Raw genomic sequence first — 20,986 nt, 5'->3', positions numbered from 1 at the left:
TAATATTTTAGTATATTAAAGTATATTTTATTAAAATTGTCAACTTGTGACCCGAAGGCCAAATTACATGATAATTTACAGGCGTAAAAATTTCATGATAATTTACATAACACATTTATATACATACAAATACATTTATATGATCATGATAACTATAAAACGAATGATTCATTGAAACAACAACATTTTCAAAATTTTGTCATATAATATCATTGCAAAATATTTTGGCGCATATTTTAGCAAAATATATTCACTAATTGGGAATTATTGCCAACACGTACTTGAAACGTTTTGCGTTAAGTTTTCATGTTATTTTTAAAAAAACGTTTTATATAGGTAGGGCCTAACATCCCGCTATCTCAAAGGACCGCTATACCTATAAGATTTGCCAATCGCCATCTCTAAGGTTCGCTCTTACTAATTACAAAAAAAGGTCTTTCATTTCTAAGGTTCGATATTACTAATTATTACAAATAAGGTTCTTTACTTCTAAGGTTCAATATCACTAATTTCAAGTAAGGTTCGCTATATCGTTAATTTCAAATAAGGTTCGCTATCTCTCTAAATTTGAGATAGCGAACCTTATTTGAAATTAATGATAGTGACACTTAGAATCTGTTTACATTATAGCGAACCCTTTTCTGTATTTGAAATAGAGAAATTTTGATCCCCATTTGATTTACACGTTAGTGATGATAGCGAACCTTAGAGATAGGGAACCGTATAAAGATAGCGGTGCTTTTTATAGGTATAGCGGACAGTCGCTCTTTTATACCGTTTATATAACCCGACATTTAAACGTTTTCGGACAAATGTTTGGTGTTTTGCTGGGTAGGACGACAGTTAAACCTGTTTTCCCCAACCCAGATCGATGCGGCATTGTCATCTAAGTGACGAGTGTATAATATTTCAGTTTTATAATTATATTTTATTAAAATTGTTAACTTGTGACCCGAAGGTCAAATTGCATGTTACATTACAAAGACGTCAAAATTTCATAATAATTTACTACAGAACACATCAATACATTTATATAATCATGATAATTCTAACTATAAAACAGAACAATTAATTGAAACATGTATTGATTATTAATATTGCACACATATTTTGGCTAGTTCAAAAGTTTTTGGCTTCAAAAAAAAAGTGGTGGGGTATGGTATGGTAAGAAATATTTAAAAAAAATAAAAAGACACCCAATCGTCATATGATACAAGCTGGGTTTGAAGCGAGTTGTTCTGATCACAGACCTTAGAATAATAATACTTGCATTGCGGAGCTTGACATGGGGAGGGGGTGTCTTGAATTAGGATAGCGAATACAGCACCTTTTAGCAACATAATACGTGTTCGCGTTTAGTCCATTCATTGAACCGAACTAGGTTGTCGGAACGAGCGGTTTTCAGCAGGTGAGCAAGTGTAAGGTCATCCACATACTTCCAGTAGATAACGCTATCATCCATCATTAATAAATCACTAACTTGAAAACCAATCGGGCCGAGGTTTGTGCCCTGTGGGAGAGCACCATTGACTACTCGAGAGTGTTTCATTTGTATCGAAGACATTGGACACGGTACAGTAAGGCAAAGACACAAGTGTGAGTTTATCGTATTTTGCATGGGGTTAATGTCCAGCCAATATTCAATGTAGGTCGATATCTCATGGTCACAAACAATGGATGCCGGTGATTCTGTCCTATGGAGTATACCATCCCATGTAAGAATGATACGTATTCAGAAGAAAATGGGATGAATGTCTTTCACGTGGTTCTAAACATGAAATGCCGTAAAAACGGCTTAGATCAATGTGATGCCAAGAAGAACGATATAAAGTTATGAACATTTTATAAGTTCGAATAAATATTGATGACGTGGCAATTCACAGAATGTCAGCAGCCGATGAAATCTTGTCCAAAATATCTTGGGTATCCTGGGTCGGCGTTACGAAGTGTGTTACTATATCTGTAGTATTTCTTTCGTTGAACAAAATATGCATTACCTGTAAAAAAGAGAAAAAGACAAACCATGGAAGTGTAAGTAAAACATTAAAGACCCTTGTTGATCTCAAATTGTTCAGATGTTTACCTACGTAAGTAAGTTTCATTCCGCACAATGTCGAAAGTTTTAGTATCAACAACTGAACATTACTTTGATTTATCTTCATTGTGTATTTGTGTATTTTTATGTTGTGCTAATATACCCATATATACTCCATTGGTTCTCTTTTGATATTTTCCAAATAAATTTGCTTCTGATAGTAATTATATTTTTTTAATATCCAAAAATAGCTCACTATTATATTAAGTATATAGAGTACTAATAAAATTGGTTTATTTCTAGTTGCAACGTACAATCTTTTTAGTAAACACCTACTCCTCGGTTAACAAATACCGTTTCCAAACAAGTATAAAACATAAAGAGCAGCATGCAATTGGCTCAATGAATAACATAAGTAAGAGAAAGTACAACGGCTTTTGTATACCTTTCAGTATTATAAAAGGTAAAATTCTATCTTACCGTCTGTAAAATTGAATGCAGCATGTACTGGAGGAGGTACCTTCCCATACCTCTCTAATATGATATGGATAGCCATAATCAATAGCTTGGTTTTCTTCGTCGTATCTCCAAACTTGAGTATCTTTGAAAAAGTATGTTTTATTCCATTGATCAAGAATGATGGCAGCATCTAGGTTGTCAGGAAGACCTAGGTCTGTCACTGACCTCGGATAAGATGGTACAATATCTCGCTTATTATACATCCAATACTGTGAACCTGTGAAGTTGAAAGACAACAGTAACCGGTAAGAATTATTCACCACAAAATGACAGATATTTGAAAAAGTAAACAAAAACATTGTCAGGCCTTTAATTACCAAATGATGGTATGCAGCAAACCGGTGTTCTTTGTTTGAAATGTATACTGTTATACTTGGACAAAATGTTTGCAACATCAGAGAGTACTGTTTTTCTCCTTAGCAGATGCTCTGCAATTGCATTAACATTTAGAAACAGTGTAGTTTTTCCTACGCCTAAATGCCAATGTGCCACATCAGGGAATAGTTATATTTTTCCTGCGCCTGGATGCCCTGTGATGAGCAACATATTAGACTAGTGTTGTTTTTCCTGCGCCTGGATGCCCTGTAATGTGCAACACTGGAGACTAGAGTTGTTTTTCCTGCGCCTGGATGCCCCTGTAATATGCAACATTGGAGACTAGAGTTGTTTTTCCTGCGCCTGGATGCCCCTGTAATGTGCAACATTGGAGACTAGTGTTGTTTTTCCTGCGCCTGGATGCCCTTTAATGTGCAACACTGGAGACTAGAGTTGTTTTTCCGGCGCCTGGATGCCCCTGTAATGTGCAACATTGGAGACTAGTGTTGTTTTTCCTGCGCCTGGATGCCCTGTAATATGCAACATAAGAGACTAGTGTTGTTTTTCCTGCGCCTGGATGCCCCTGTAATGTGCAACATTGGAGACTATAAAGTGTTGTTTTTAATGCGCCTGGATGCCCTTTAATGTGTAACACTGGAGACTACCCAGTGGGCACACGGGTCAGTTTCTGACGTTGTATCAACGTCCGATTTCGACGTTGAAATAAGGTTGAAATCACGTTGTATTTGCAAATGGGCATCAACCTTGATACAACGTTGTATCGACGTTGTATCAACGTCGAAATTCAACCTGATTTCAACCTGATTTCAACCCGATTTCAACCCGATTTCAACCTGATTATATTCCGATTTTAACCCGATTATGTAAATTATCATTCAAATATAGGGCCTAATTACTAAATAATAGTAATAAATTGATACTTACCCGTGTAGAGTTTCACAATCGGCCGGCTAGTGTATTATATCATGATTATAGGCCTGGTATCGCCCTGGGGAATTGCCACGGGTATATCGCCCGCATCGTAGTCGGTGCAGAATGCGCAGTTGGCACTCATACGCGGGAGCCAGCGGCGTGTGGAGTTGGTAGGTCGTGCGCAGCGGTCATGCGTTGTTGTCGGTGCAGAGGGCCCCGTGCAGTAGGCACCCATACGCGGCAGGCAACTGGGTGTGGAGTGCCGTGTGCAGCGGTCACATTTTTGACCAAAAATCACATTTTTGACCAAAAATCTAATTTTTGACCAAAAATCTGATTTTTGACCAAAAATCTAATGTTTGACCAAAAATCACATTTTGACCAAAAATCTCATTTTGACCAAAAATCTCATTTTGACCAAAAATCTCATTTTTGACCAAAAATCTCATTTTTGACCAAAAATCTCATTTTTGACCAAAAATCTCATTTTGACCAAAAATCTCATTTTTTACCAAAAATTCTCACTTTTATCAAAAATCTTATTTTTGACCAAAAATCTCATTTTGACCAAAAATCTACTTTTTGACCAAAAATCACATTTTTGACGAAAATTCAATTTTGACCAAAAATCTCATTTTGACCAAAAATCTCATTTTTGACCAAAATCTCATTTTGACCAAAATCTCATTTTGACCAAAAATCTCATTTTTGACCAACAATCTCATTTTTGACCAAAAATCTCATTTTTGACCAAAAATCTCATTTTTGACCAAAAATCTCATTTTTGACCAAAAATCTCATTTTGACCAAAAATCTCATTTTGACCAAAAATCCAAAAATCTTATTTTTGACCAAAAATCTCATTTTGACCAAAAATCTACTTTTTGACCAAAAATTTACTTTTTTGACCAAAAATCTACTTTTTGACCAAAAATCTCATTTTTGACCAAAAATCTCATTTTTGACCAAAAATCTCATTTTGACCAAAAATCTCATTTTTGACCAAAAATTCACATTTTGTCCAAAAATCAAATTTTAGACCAATTTGTTTTTTCAAGATGGCCACCACTGAGTAAACCTGCAACCTGGTGCTAATTTCTCACCTTTTCATATCAGTTTACCGTAATAAGCCTTAATTTGATGATTGGACCTACTTTTAACCTTAACCACATTTATCAGCTCACATAGGCTTTAATTAAAGCACTGATCATGATGAATTGAGGGTGCAAAATACAAGATACCCAGTTAAATTGCACTACATGCAAGCATTAGATATTGATTAAAGTATTTGAACAAAAATACAGCAATTTAATTATTTTCAGAAATAAATCTGTAATGACTTCCACATAGATGTTAGGCCACCTTTTAAATCTTTCAGACCGTTTCCGGCGCACCAAATCTGTATTCGCTTTAACAAACACATCTTAAAAACCAAACATTACATTTAATAACTTTTATTTTGTAGCCAAGATGTAGGGTATAATCATCCCAGCAAACACAAAAACGTTTTAGATAAGTTATATTTTGGCTTTTGGCTTAGGTAAAAACGTATTTATAACATTAAAATGTCGGGTTATATAAAGGTCATGAAAACGTTTAAAACGTTTTGTATAAAAACACACTACAACAATATTTTAACAATGTTTTCAAAATGCTATTGTAAACTATCAATGCAAACATTTTTGCCAAATATTTTGTCAACACTTAAATAACTAATTAATGTTAAAATATTTGCATCCAGCAAACACAGAAATGTTCTTAAAATGTTTTTTTTAAAACATTTTAATAACATTTAAATGTCGGGTTATATAAATGTCATGAAAACGGTTTTAAAACGTTATTGCAAATATTTTAGGCAAACATTTTTCGCAAAATATTTTTTCAACCCCAAAATAACATTCTGTTCAGAATGTTTTGTATCAAGTTTTCAAAAATGTTTTTGGAATGTTATTGAAACGTTTTTATACCCTTTATATAACCCGACATTTAAACGTTTCTGTAATACATTTTGTGTTTGCTGGGCAGAAAATTATCAAAAAAATGTTTTTAATGTTATGAAAACGTTTTATACCCTTAATATAACCTTTATATAACCCGACATTTAAACGTTTTCTGACAACCTTTTATAACCTTTTGCGAATGATCTCGAAAACATTTTGTGTTTGCTGGGATGTTTAATTTCAATTGCCTGACACGTAAGATAGAGAGGTGACGATGGAGGTAGAACTTTTTAAATGAACCTCGTATTTAATGTTAATAAGGGGTTTCCCTGGCTTGCGCATTTGGAATATCCATTCAATATTAACTTGAAGAAAACGCGTAAAAATCTTCTTTTCACGTTACAACTTTACTTTAAAACTTCTGATACCATGCAAGGTATCTTTAAAATATGGTTTCTAAGTCTTGACTTTTGATACGCTAACTAAACTGGAAATTGTTGACAGATTATACAACTAAATACTTTTATTTTTCTCATGGAAGAACTTCACACTAACTTTCTTAGACTGATGATCAGATCATACAGAGAATGTGATCAATAGTTTTGGAACTGTTCTGCGCTTGCACTCCACCCTTCAACACATGTTCAAAGGATCCTTGTCGTGCTCAGTTTTAGCTGAAGGAGATAAGCATCGAAAACGTCAACCCTATCAGTAGGCTTATTTCGCATTGATGATGTCATCACTACCAATATCAAGAAAATCTAGACCAGAATCTGTATTGCTTGCTTAGTTGTTCACCTTCTTTCTTTGTATGTTAAGACACATATCAAGGCAATAACAGCTGTTATCATTAAGCTGATGGGTTGGCGCCTAGATTTGAAGCTGGTCCGTTTCACAATTCCTGGAATTTGAGGCGGGAGTACATTCCATCTGCGGGATATAGATGGAATGAAGGACCCTTTGACCCTTCATGACTAACAAGGTTAGAACTTAAACTGATGAGTAGTACGTGGCACTATTGCTCTACGATGGACCCAAAGGCAGAATTTGCAGGAAGAAGGAGGGTTGATCTAGGAGTTGCTCCATGCCATTCTTTTAAACTAATGGCTCTCTCAAGTGACCAGTTCATCCGAAATCTTTGGCTGCATCTAACCTTTCTGATGTTAAGTCAATTTTCTTGATGCTTTATACATTGTACATTGTCATGGACTATAGTCTGTCTATTGCATGGCCAATCTTCACTGATCTTATTTTGATTCCTTTATCATGTGGCGCAACGACACGTCAGCTGTAACGACAAAAATAACAATTTAGGGATTATCATTTAAAATAAAAACACAACTATTTCCATAATTTACACAGAAACATTATATTTGGGCATAGATATGCAGTAGGATTAAATATGCGTAATTATATCAAAAAAATCAAAAAACTTGACGGAGTTACAAACCTAGACTCCCCTACCGGTTAAACGTAAATGTTTAAATATAAAATCATTTAATACACGACCTAGCACATCATGCACATGCACATGACATGAACATGACTAGGACGTAGTCTAGGGCCTAGGGTTCACCTATCTATGCTCCCAGCAGTACCAAGCAAGACCTTTTACTGTACGATATGACTAGGGCTAGGGGCCTAGCATGCCTAGTTTGTTATTTACATTTACATTGCCCCAGCAAATATTCCAAACTGACCGAGTCTTCTACAAAGTAGGCCTACAAGTCAAGGCACTGTCATGACTGTATCGTGTCTGTCTAATGGTGCTTTCATCGTATATACAGCATGCAGCAGGCATGTTGCTCGAAAAACACTAGCAACGAATTTGCTCACGGATACCGTCGCATTGCGTTAGAGAATATGCTCGAACAACATGAACAACAGGCATGTATCTTAACTGCTTAGTAAGCTTAACTATTTTAACATATCCTGATGATACAAAATGGAAAAACAAGTGGAAATATACATGCTGCAATATGTCCAAAATTCAAATAGACTTTTAAAGAAAATTTAAATGTTTACTAACCTGTTTTATTTGCAAATTTAGGCCTCAAGTTCATGTACGTCACTCGTACGTGTGTAACTCCATTTACTTTCATGACTTTCACCAGAGAAAATAAAGGTAGAGAAGCGACACTCCGTACAATTAACGTGCAGACGGCCTATACCGATGTGAAGACAGAAAATGTGACTCTCCTGCTAGTCTCGGGCGCGGGCCAGACTGTATGCGGTATGAACAAAAACATAATTAACTGGTTGTGTAGGAGACTAGCAGGAGAGTCACATTTTTCTGTCCTCTGCTGTCCTCCGGAGTGTCGCGGTCCTGCTTTCTTTCACTGCTGTACATTGGGCATTCTTAGTCAGTGGAGTGGTCTAGTTCGTAGACACATTTTTGATTGGACAATCGCAAGATTTCGGGTGCCGTTTATCAGGCCGTAGACGACCCCACGTCATCATGCGTCTTGATAATGCCTTACACGCTTGTAGAGGTGCGCGTATGTATTGCGCTGTAATGCGTAGACTAGTGCGGAATACGCGACGCGCTAGCAGTACGCGCAACAGAATACGTGAAGTTGTAAACAAGTTCCGTTCATTTTATAATGAGGGAGTTTTATGACGGTAACTTAGTTTTTTTTAAAAAATTGTTTACAGTTATTAAAATAATATTTAACTGACTAAGAATGAGAATAAACGATAGGAATTTTTATTTTGCCTATCCTCTACCTATGATAGACGACAGGCAGGTCCAATATTTTTATCGTAGTGGATACCGGCTGCGCCGGCATCCACTACTCAAAATATTGGACCTGCCTGTCGTCTATCACACGGTAGAGGATAGGCAAAATAAAAATTCCTATCGTTTATTCTCTAAATATCCCATAGTGTTGGGCGAAAGCGATACGTACTTGCAAACACCTGCGCACGCACGTGCGTACCCGAAATAACTTTTGAACGCAGGTGCGTATCCATAAACACTTGCACATGTGCGTGCGTACCCATAAACACTTGCGCACACGCTTGCGTACTTGCAAACACTTGCGAACGTGCATGCGTACGTATAAACACTTGCGAACGGGTGTGTACATGCAAACACTTGCGCACACGTGTACGTACTTTCAAATACTTGCGAACGTGTTTGCGTACTCGCAAACACTTGCGAATGGGCATGCGCACATGCAAATAACCTGCGCACGCACGCGAGTACTCATAAACACTTGCGAACGCACATGCAAACACGAAAACACTTGCGAACACTTGCGAACTCGCATGCCAAATGCGTGCCCATAAACACTTGCGAACGTACGTTTGTAGGCTTGCAAGTAGGCCTACTTGTGTACGCACGTGCGTACCCGCAATAACTCGCGAACGCATGTGCGTACCCATAACACTTGAGCATGTGCATGCGTACCCATAAACCGCAATATCATATAACCACTTGAGATTGCGCATGCGTACTTGCAAACACTTGTGCACGCGCGTGCGTACTTGCAAACACTTGCAAACGTGTGTGCATACCGGTAATGTTCGCAAGCGTACGCATGAAAACTTCCAAACGTGAGTGCGTACTCGCAAACATTTGCGAACCCGCGTGCGTACTCACCAACACTTGCGAACGCGTGTGTGTAGGGCCTACCGGCAATGTGCGCGAGCGTACGCACCCACCTACAATAGCTTGCCAAACGTGCGTGTATAGGCCTACCTATAACACTTGCCGTCCCATGAACAAATTTGAGAGAGTGCGTTCCCCCTCCCCTGCTTTCGCCGACTTTGATCGATAACATAGAGGCCTATGATGCGGCCGGCTCCAGCCAGGGGCTAGGGGCCCGACTACATGACCGCTGCGTACGGCCCACTCACTCCACACCCGGTTGCCTCCCGCGTATGGATGCCGACCTCTGCACCTCTGACGCCGGCGGCGATACCCGGACATTACCCCGGGCGATATCACGTGTTAGTAAAATGGTTAAAAGAATATGCGAAATAACAATAGGCCTATTAGGGACCGTTCAAAACACTTGTTCGGGGTCTGATGCAAAAAAAATTATCAGTTCTCAAATAGTTCAGGGTCCCCTTTTTGACATAAAAATTATGGGTCAATCCCATCGAAAATCATGTAAACTCAATTTTCACAGGAAAATTGTTAGTTTATTTTTTTCAAGGCCACCCCCCCCCTAGAAGGGTTTAAACTTTTCAGCACCCCCCCCCCTTTTTTTTGCATCCCCCAACAAGTGTTTGTCGCACCAGCTTCCACCAAGTTGTAGGAATTCCCATATCAACATCAGCCCGCCAATTGAGCGGCGACGGGGCCGTATAGCATACCCCGTACCACCCGGTGTTTTCGCGTAAGTCATTACATGCTTGTTGGAGGTAGTGAACGCCGCGGCGGGCCACTTTTGAAGAAGAGAAACGGAAGTAGGGCCTACGGTATAAATCGGGAGATCATGCGGCATGGATATAATTACTTTAATCATGTTAATATACTAAGCATAGGCCTATTTCGTCCTAATAATATCTTATGTATTAAAAAGGCCATTAAGTTGTGCGTTGAAACATTGGTTGAAATCAGGTTGAAATTTCAACGTTGTATCAACGTTGAAGTTCAACCTGATTTCAACCTTCTTAATTTTTTTGCATTGAAAGTTGGTTGAAATCAGGTTGAAATTTCAACGTTGTATCGACGTTGAAATTTCAACCTGATTTCAACCAATCTCTAGGTTGAAATCAGGTTGAAATCTGGTTAGGTTAGATTTCGACGTTGTATCAACGTTGATACAACGTCGAAATCCTAACCTGTGCCCACTGGGTAGAGTTGTTTTTCCTGCGCCTGGATGCCCCTGTAATGTGCAACATTGGAGACTACTATAATGCTGTTTTTCCTGCGCCTGGATGCGCTGTAATGTGCAACATAAGAGACTAGTGTTGCTTTTCCTGTGCCTGATGGATGCCCTGTATTGTGCAACACTGGAGACTAGTGTTGTTTTTCCTGCGCCTGGATGCCCTGTAATATGCAACATAAGAGACTAGTGTTGTATTTCCTGTGTCTGGATGCCCATGGAATGTGCAACATATTGGAGACTAGTGTTGTTTTTCCTGCGCCTGGATGCCCATGGAATGTGCAACATATTGGAGACTAGTGTTGTTTTTCCTGCGCCTGGATGCCCTGTATTGTGCAACATAAGGGACTAGTGTTGTTTTGCCGTGCTGGGATGGCATGTAATGTGTAACGCTGGAGACTAGTGTTGTTTTTCCTTCGGCTGGATGCTTCGGCGTTGTGCAACGTAAGGGACTAGTGTTGTTTTGCCGTGCCTGGATGCCATGTAATGTGTAACGCTGGAGACTAGTGTTGTTTTTCCTGCGCCTGGATGCCCTGTATTGTGCTCCATTAGGGCCGAGTGTTGTTTTGCCGTGCCTGGATGCCATGTAATGTGTAACGCTGGAGACTAGTGTTGTTTTTCCTGCGCCTGGATGCCCTGTATTGTGCAACATAAGGGACTAGTGTTGTTTTGCCGTGCCTGGATGCCATGTAATGTGTAACACTGGAGACTAGTGTTGTTGTTTTCCTGCGCCTGGATGCCCTGTATTGTGCAACATAAGGGACTAGTGTTGTTTTGCCGTGCCTGGATGCCATGTAATGTGTAACGCTGGAGACTAGTGTTGTTTTTCCTGCGCCTGGATGCCCTGTATTGTGCAACATAAGGGACTAGTGTTGTTTTGCCGTGCCTGGATGCCATGTAATGTGTAACACTGGAGACTAGTGTTGTTTTTCCTGCGCCTGGATGCCCTGTATTGTGCAACATAAGGGACTAGTGTTGTTTTGCCGTGCCTGGATGCCATGTAATGTGTAACGCTGGAGACTAGTGTTGTTTTTCCTGCGCCTGGATGCCCTGTATTGTGCAAACATAAGGGACTAGTGTTGTTTTGCCGTGCCTGGATGCCATGTAATGTGTAACACTGGAGACTAGTGTTGTTTTTCCTGCGCCTGGATGCCCTGTATTGTGCAAACATAAGGGACTAGTGTTGTTTTGCCGTGCCTGGATGCCATGTAATGTGTAACGCTGGAGACTAGTGTTGTTTTTCCTGCGCCTGGATGCCCTGTATTGTGCAACATAAGGGAAAGAGTGTAGTTGTCGTGGGGCGCCGGATGCCATGTAATGTGTAACACTGGAGACTAGTGTTGTTTTTCCTGCGCCTGGATGCCCTGTATTGTGCAACATAAGGGACTAGTGTTGTTTTGCCGTGCCTGGATGCCATGTAATGTGTAACGCTGGAGACTAGTGTTGTTTTTCCTGCGCCTGGATGCCCTGTATTGTGCAACATAAGGGACTAGTGTTGTTTTGCCGTGCCTGGATGCCATGTAATGTGTAACGCTGGAGACTAGTGTTGTTTTTCCTGCGCCTGGATGCCCTGTATTGTGCAACATAAGGGACTAGTGTTGTTTTGCCGTGCCTGGATGCCATGTAATGTGTAACGCTGGAGACTAGTGTTGTTTTTCCTGCGCCTGGATGCCCTGTATTGTGCAACATAAGGGACTAGTGTTGTTTTGCCGTGCCTGGATGCCATGTAATGTGTAACGCTGGAGACTAGTGTTGTTTTTCCTGCGCCTGGATGCCCTGTATTGTGCAACATAAGGGACTAGTGTTGTTTTGCGCCTGGATGCCATGTAATGTGTAACGCTGGAGACTAGTGTTGTTTTTCCTGCGCCTGGATGCCCTGTATTGTGCAACATAAGGGACTAGTGTTGTTTTGCCGTGCCTGGATGCCATGTAATGTGTAACGCTGGAGACTAGTGTTGTTTTTCCTGCGCCTGGATGCCCTGTATTGTGCAACATAAGGGACTAGTGTTGTTTTGCCGTGCCTGGATGCCATGTAATGTGTAACGCTGGAGACTAGTGTTGTTTTTCCTGCGCCTGGATGCCCTGTATTGTGCAACATAAGGGACTAGTGTTGTTTTGCCGTGCCTGGATGCCATGTAATGTGTAACGCTGGAGACTAGTGTTGTTTTTCCTGCGCCTGGATGCCCTGTAATGTGCAACATATGAGACTAGTGTTGTTTTTCCTACACCTGGATGCGGGGTAATGTGACATATAGCAGACACCAGTGCTGTTTTTCCTGCACATGACTTGTGTTGTATTTAAACGTTTAAAAAGGCCGCAGAAAACCAGTCCATTATTATGTGGCATACCGTCCACTGTTGCTTTTCTTATACACGGAATAAATCGTATATCTAAACCAGTGACGCCAGGATTTAATCCGCTTCCTTTTTGGTTTCGTTGACGTTTCCTGTATTAAACTGACTGTACATACTATTATAATGAGCAATATCAACATCCCAGACTAATGTTGATTTCCGTACATCTACATGTCCTGTATGAACTAGTATTGTTTCCTATGCATGATGACCTAAAATGGGCAGTATCCATGAAATGCAGGGTTGTTGTCAAAACTAGTGCAAACGGATATCTAACATAAAACAAAAAATGCAATTTTTAATTCATCTACATGTTATTGGGTACACGATAACACCCAAAATCAAAGTTATTTATAATCGTATACCTGAATAATGTTTAATACGAAATATTCAACAAGACAATGATACCTTTAAAAATGAGCACATTTCCATCTTGGGGACGCTGATAGATGGCGTCAATTGGAGTTGGAACACCACGAAAACGCTTCTTGATTGATTGTCCCTTCTTATACGACAAGAGAGTCTCAAAGTCTGTAAGTCGCCAGTATCTGTTATCCTATAATAAAAAATGGGGAGAGTTCAACATAAAAGAATTCAGTTTTTTTTCATTATATATTATTAACAGTTGAAGAATTCAATGTGATTTTACATTAACAAAGAATAACATATAGTGTGTCCTACCTTAAAGACAAAGAGTTTGTTATCGATCATAGTCGCAGCATCATATGCCAGGTTACATGGTGCGTCAGGATTCAAGGGTTTGCCATTCGAAATCGGTATCCTTGGTCCTATATGTAGTTAATGAGAAAATGTCAATAAAATAAAACACACAATTGAAGACAAATTAATCTAATCGTCCTAATTGCACAGTTTAAAACTATTGTAAAGGAAAATGTAAGAAATGATAGGTATGTGATGAGAGAGAAAGATTTTAAAGACTACATTGCATTTATAATTTTGTTTATACACTGAAAACAAAACTTGGGGTGCCCTACTATACCACAAAAATCTTAGAGGGTATAGCTCCATTAAGGGATCTAAAATGAGCGTTTATTGCGTTTCGACAGTATTTTTTGTGCGACATGAGAGCACCTCAGACCTATCGCATTGCATTCTGAATACGAAGCATGTCTTTCTGATATCAAATAATTTTCATTTTTGAAAATCACAATATAATACAAATTTTATGACAAATTATAAAAATTTGATATTTTTCAAATTTTGATATATAACAGTCCTCGAAGTAAATTATATAAATCTAATGTTATATTCTTAAAGTGTATGTAGCAGGGAGGAAAAGCCGACGGTCAATTGAAAATTTTGACCTTTCATATTGAAGATATGGATTTTTTTCCCAAAAAGACCTAATTTTTTTTGGTGTTTTGGGAAATACGAAAGGTCAAAATTTTCAATTGATCGTCGGCTTTTCATCCCACCTACATACACTTTAAGTATAAATCATCAGATTTCTAAAGTTTACTTCAAGTACTGTTAAATATCAAAAATATCAATTTTTAATGATTTGCCATAAAATGTGTATTAAATTGCGAATTTCAAAAATCAAAATTATTTGATATCAGAATGACATTCTTCGTATTCAGAATGCAATTCGATATGTCTGATGTGCTCTGATGTCCCAAAATAAATACTATCCAAACGTTCATACCCCAGCCCTTAACAAACTGGTTTTCATAAATTATTCTGCAAACTACTGCCAAAACAGATTTAAATTCTGTCATCATTCATCATTATAGAAGCAATTTCCGAACCGGAAAATTCCCGGTTCCGATAAAAAGATAAAATACTAAACTTACCATACAAAAGTTGGAGTGCCCGTATCTCGTCATTTGTCAATGCATAAGATGCGTTATACCCAGGGTAATCGGGAATCATGACGGCACCATCCACCCACGAATGTTCAAGCCCAAGACTATGACCAATTTCATGAAGTGCTACTTGATACAAATTGTAACCTATGGAGACAATATAAAAGTTACAACAGACGCTCAAAGAAAGAAGGAATGTGAAAAAAAAGAACAAAAAAGAGCGAAAGAGAGAAAGTAAAAGAAAGGGCAATCAAAAGAGCGAAAGAGCGAAAAAAGAGTGAAAGAAAAAAAAGTGAAAGAAAGGAAGAGCGAAAGGAAGAGCAAAAGAAAAAAGAAAGAAAGAAAAAAAAAGAAAGAAAGAAAGAAAGAGTGGAAAGGAGATGGATAGTAGATGACGCCAATAAAAATCAGTTGTACCTTTTTCGCCTTAGTGTGTAAAAGCTTCGGAAAGAGCGAAAGAAAAGGCGAAAGAAAAGGCGAAAGAGTGAAAGAGCGAAAGAGCAAAAGAAAGAGCGAAAGAAAAAGAAAGAAAGAAAGAAAGAAAGAAAGAAAGAAAGAAAGAAAGAAAGAAAGAAAGAAAGAAAGAAAGAAAGAAAGAAAGAAAGAAAGAAAGAAAGAAAGAAAGAAAGAAAGAAAGAAAGAAAGAAAGAAAGAAAGAAAGAAAGAAAGAAAGAAAGACGCTTGTTACCTTTTTCGCCTTCGTGTGTAAAATCTTCGGAATCATCAAAATGAACATCGCCATCATAATCTCCATAGATTCCTTCGGGCACGAATGCATGTGCCACAGTACCATTAGGCCCATCAAATGGATAACCATCGCCGTGATTCCAAGACTCGAATTTGATGAAAATGTCTGCATATCCGTTGTCGGTGATTTTTTTGAAGATCAATCTTGTAACATTACTGAACTGTTCGACTGCTCTATCCACAGCTTCGTCTACTTGTGCGTTGGTAAGTTCACTATCGGTTGGGTAATTCAGGATCCTGTAATAGGGAGTGGAAGTTGAAAAGTTACAGCTATGCTAAACCAGTATTATGATATTTACTATTTAAATTTGGCGCCAAAAACCGCAGTCCAGAGTAATGCAGTCTAAACACGTTCAGTTTTATTAATCAATATCAAAGACCATAGATACAAGAGTGTATACAAAATCTACCAATGTGCACTGTACACACGAACATTAATACCGTAGCATGTAGTGCACAATGGTAGATTTTGTATCCACTCTTGTATCTAGGGTCTTTGATATTGCCCAATAAAATTGAACGTGTATAGGGCCTCGTAACAGGTGCTCAACATATATAATACTGGTTGTATTAAATTGATGCTAATCCACGAAACAATAATATTTATCATAAGACATATACCGTAAAACCTCGTCTACAAGCATATTGAATGCTTTTGAGGAAAGCTAAATTAATCCAAACCCCGTCCTGCCGTCCATCACAAAATTATAATAATGGAGTTTAAGGTTAAATACAATTGATTTTCAAGGCTTGAATCCAGAGGGGCGTAAGTTAATAATGGAAACAGCCATGCAGAAAAGAATGAACTCACGCGTACAATAGTGTATCAATCTGAACTAGGGCACGGACATAGGGAGGGGGCGACCATGATAGGACCATAATGGGCTGATGGGGGGGTTGATTGTGGGCAGCCGTTTTCGGCAATTTTCCGGGCAATTTTCCTTTGGATTTTCTAAATTTTCAATTTTTAAAATTATCCTGGATGATATCTGTCGCAATGCTTCTATAGGCTATAACAGGCCCAGTAGGCCTATGCATACCCTGATTATGCAATATATACAACAATTTGTGGGATAGGCTTTTACGACGGAATTCATAACAATTAGTGGGTTTTAGCGGGTTCGCCGTCGGACAAGTTTAGAACTTGTCCGACGGCGAACCCGCCAAAAACCCACTAATTGATATACAACACACACCGACACCGCCTGGCTAATAATTATTTGGTGCAGAAGGGACACTAAAATGAATACACGGGATCGATACACGTGAATTGCTATGCACGATTTTGATATCAGACGAAAATCTTCTGATACCGGGTTAGAAAATGATGAATATCTCCCGTCATGATTTTTTTCTCAAGACACCAGATGTGGTCTCATAAACTTGGAAATACGTGTTGAACAGATATGATAGTCGCTAGAATGCGCTTTGAAAATTGGCCGTGCGCTTTGAACTCAAAATTTGACCATTTTATATTGCGTTGGTCCTGTTATGGACTACAGCGTGCAGCGTGTAGTACAGCTGCACTCACTGTAGGCAGTATAAAAGTCGATGACCATTGACCTCAATGGGGTATACAAGCTTAATCACGCACAACCAAGATCGATTACCCGGCTATTGTGAGTAGCCTTAGTTATGTCCCTCGACTAATTATTAGTTTAAAAGTGCTTTAAAGGTTTGAACCAAATGGCTAATCGTGGCTGTGGATTTAACCTACCATGGCGATTCCTGCCATGAAGATATAGGGTCGAAGACACTGTGCAACAATAACTACAACAATAATAACAAAACCAACAACCAATATTTTGTTAATCTAATTTGTAAAAATATGTTCAAAGGCCGCGCCTATTTTATAGACTAGTATAGGCCTAAAAATTGCTGAATTATCTAATGAACCAAAAACGGGCAAAAACAATCAATCGCTGCAGTCAGAAAGAAAGAAACGAACAAAAAAAAAAAAAAAAAGTGAGAGAAAAATAAACTAAACTAAATGGAATGGACCACATAGGGACTCGAACACGTACCAAAATTTTCCAGGTCAAAACTATAGTATTATATAGTAGAGCGTAGGTCCGGCGCGCTAACCGATTGAGCCACCGGGGCACATGAAAATGATTGATCTCAAACTGATACTTATGGAATAGTGCATAACAGGCTCTTATGATAAACAAGCTTGTTACCGCTGTCAATGTCGGAGGTATCGATGGCGAAAAACCTCGTTTTTTGCAAAAGTAGCTTAAATTTGGAGTGAAATTCAAATGGTAAAGTAAGCGACAGACATTTGAGAAATAATGTAGGCAGTTAGAAATCAAAATTAACGTACCACAATCCAGATATTGATAATGTAACAAAACAGTGTTTTGTGGTACAAGATTCTCGAAAATTGTTCCCCAAAACGGGCTAATAAAATTTAATCGGTTCTGTATTTTGTTCTTCCCCATGGCAACATTATTTCTTTGGTCGATTTGTAGTACAATACAAAAAAAGAGAAAATAATCACTCGGCGTGGTTTTATACGGAGCGAACATTTGAAAAAAACTGCGTGGAACGCGTTTTTGATCTTTTGAACATGGTGCGTAAAAATGATTTAAACGAAGGATTTTCAAACGGATTCTAAAATTTTGTATAAACACACAAAAATAATGTAAAGATACATCCATGCACCAACATTTGACTCACTGCGATATTTGATTGCTGAGAAAACGCGGTTTTAGAGAACAACTTTATACGTCTTTTATACGTTTTTATACGTTTCTCTGTGTAACCTTAAGCAAATTAATTACCGATACAAACATATCAAACAAACCAATCTATTGTATTGGCATCGTATACTCGTATATAACGGCTGTCTCGTTTAAATTTAGCTTTCATCAAAAAAACTATATGCTTGTAAACGAGTGTTTACGGTATCTATAAACGGACAAAAACATTTACAATTTACATACCTATATTTAATAAACCTGTTATCCCACTTATGCCAATTTATTGTATATCTTTTATTTCTCTTCAAGACATGTGCTTCGACACTCCGTTCTTCCACTGGCGCATCTTTTACACCACATCTTGGTCTTCGTAACGCCGTCATCGTATCATCATCTAATTCCCCAGTCTGATTCACGTGAAGTACAAATTGGACATCTTTGATGAGGTTGACCAAATGTGCATAGCCAAATACACTTCCAGGCGATCTTAGAAACCCATATTTCGTCATATAGTTCTGAAACATTAATTAATAAATAGACGATTATTAATAACAGGTGCAACAAACTACTTCGGATTGAAATCAAAATAACACAAACCAAGCGTTTAATTATATTTTGCATTGACTGTTTGATTGATTGATATCTTGATATCTTGATATCTTGATTGACTGATATCGTGATTGATTGATTGATCGATTGATTGATTCATTGATTGACTGATGGACACTCCTTTTTTTACACACAATAAATGTAAGTGATGTGACACATGACCACTTTTCATTGTTTGACCCGGATAGAAAAAAATCGTGCCTCAAACTATTATTCCAACCGGTTTGAAAAACTTTTAAACGTTGTAATCTAAAAAGTTTAACATAGTTCATGTGTTTTATTTTTCATGTGATACGATGTCAAATCATATGTCAAACCCTATGAGGTTACCTCAACGACTCATTTTTAGCAATCTTTGGCTAAATTACGGTATCGGGCACAGTGGGTTCAAGTGTTGATGGGGTTACGAATTATTTGCCGCCGCACACTCTGATTTCTTCAAACTTTGAGTAGGCCTACCGCGTACCGCAGCCGACACCACATCACATGTAGCCTACTCCTGGGCCTACTCCTAAAAAAGTTCAACAGAAATTGGTAAATTTGAACGCACGATGAACCCGTGGCACTTAACCCTTAACTTAACCATGATGGGTACATACTCCCCAGAAAGATCGATGTTTTGGGACCGCGGCAGCTCCGAAATACCCCTGAATTTGACCAAACAGAGCACTGAAATACCGTAAATTTTGACAATTTCAGCTCTAATGCTCATTCCTTTCATTTCTTTTTTTTTTTTTTTCTCGACGGATTTTTAACCATAAGCCAAGAAAGGCCCTTGGTTAGGCCTACAGTTCACAGCTCTTATAGACCCCCGCTTTTTACCGATGCCGCCGGCATGCGGCAGCTCCAGATTCCCAGTTCAAAAGTCTACCCCAAGGTAATTTTTACTTTAAAAACCGACCAAATTGGCAAGTTTGGGGCGATTTTTCTACACATGCACTCTATGTCTAAGGATATTTTTGTTTGTAAGAACTTAAACCATTTTTGCCGTTTCGGGGCAATTTTTTTGTAAAAACTTCCCCCTTTTTTTCGTTTCGGGGCAATTTTTTGCAAAAACTTAACCCATTTTGGCGTTTCGGGGCAATTTTTCAAAACATGGATTCCGGTCAAAAGTTTTTTGAGAAAAAAATACCCGGCATACCATTTGGGCGGCAAGTCCCCCTACTGCCGTACATTTTGTACATTTCGCACATATCCCCGGAATATAGGCCTAAATCAGAAAAAGAAATTATAGTAACTTTCTGACAAATATGCAGTTTGGCACGATCTCGGGCAAATGTATCAGTCATTATTAAAAAGATTTTTTTTTTTAAATTTGGCGTTTCGATATCTATGGGAGTATATACGCTTATAAACATTAATGATCTCAACAACTTATATTTATTACGTTCGAATTACTTATACCAATGTTTCTGACAGCATTTTGGCAAGATCTCAGGCAAAAATATTTTACTAGTCCCCTCGTCATTACAGAAACGACTTTTTTTTATAAAAAATTTAGCGTTTCGATCTCGAGACCTATGCAAGTATGCGCTTATTATTATTATTTAAAATAAATTGATCTCAACAACTTGACGACCTTCTTAAGAGAAATTTAGTATTTTCGAATTACTTACCAATGCTTCTGACAGATCATCATCGCTTGTAATTAATGCTTTATGCGTATAAACCGGTGCTGTTTGTACATAAGTATTCCATTCATGTACAATAAATATAACAGTACATATCCAGAAAGTTAGATATTCAGCTCCCGCCATGATAGATAATGCTCAGCTACCCTTCTCTCAAGTTTTTGTAGTGGAAGTCTTTGGTACAGAGTCTTTGGTATAAATAATCATAAAATATGAGTGGGAAGCTTGCCACTTCCTAGGCCTCATACTGCTAGATATAAGTCATCCAACCACTTTGAACAGCTATGAACTAATGTTGACTTCATGTACAATGACAGAAGTCATAATTCCGGGAAAATCTTAATTGAAAACCTAACGATTTAGAAAAATAATATCTATTTGTAAGCAAAGAGTCTCATAGTAATATTTTATTTTTATATAAATTTGGCATTGACCTTTGACGTTTCAAATTGAATCAACCTTTGCATGCAGCCTGTCTGATACGATATCCGAGACGGAAAGGAGGGTTCCCCCACACGTTATATACGTAGATTTCT

The 20,986-nt window shown here is 38.3% G+C and overlaps 1 protein-coding gene across 1 annotated transcript; it reads right to left on the bottom strand.

Annotated features, from left to right (window-relative positions):
- Positions 1 to 11: 11 nt before the first annotated feature.
- On the bottom strand, positions 12 to 20,782 carry LOC140155029 (collagenase 3-like). The gene is made up of 8 exons (XM_072177702.1): positions 20,436 to 20,782; positions 18,454 to 18,725; positions 15,450 to 15,745; positions 14,750 to 14,908; positions 13,617 to 13,723; positions 13,344 to 13,491; positions 2,516 to 2,771; positions 12 to 1,997 (listed from the first exon to the last, which is right to left on the bottom strand). Exons 1-8 carry the CDS (start codon positions 20,574 to 20,576, stop codon positions 1,994 to 1,996), a joined length of 1,383 nt encoding a protein of 460 aa, XP_072033803.1. The 5' UTR covers positions 20,577 to 20,782; the 3' UTR covers positions 12 to 1,993.
- Positions 20,783 to 20,986: the final 204 nt, after the last annotated feature.

This window comes from Amphiura filiformis, chromosome 6 (assembly GCF_039555335.1).
Source record: "Amphiura filiformis chromosome 6, Afil_fr2py, whole genome shotgun sequence".
Classification (NCBI taxonomy): Eukaryota; Metazoa; Echinodermata; class Ophiuroidea; order Amphilepidida; family Amphiuridae; genus Amphiura; species Amphiura filiformis.
The sequence above is the reverse complement of the archived record's forward strand: the minus strand, read 5'-3'. Positions and strand labels throughout refer to the sequence as shown.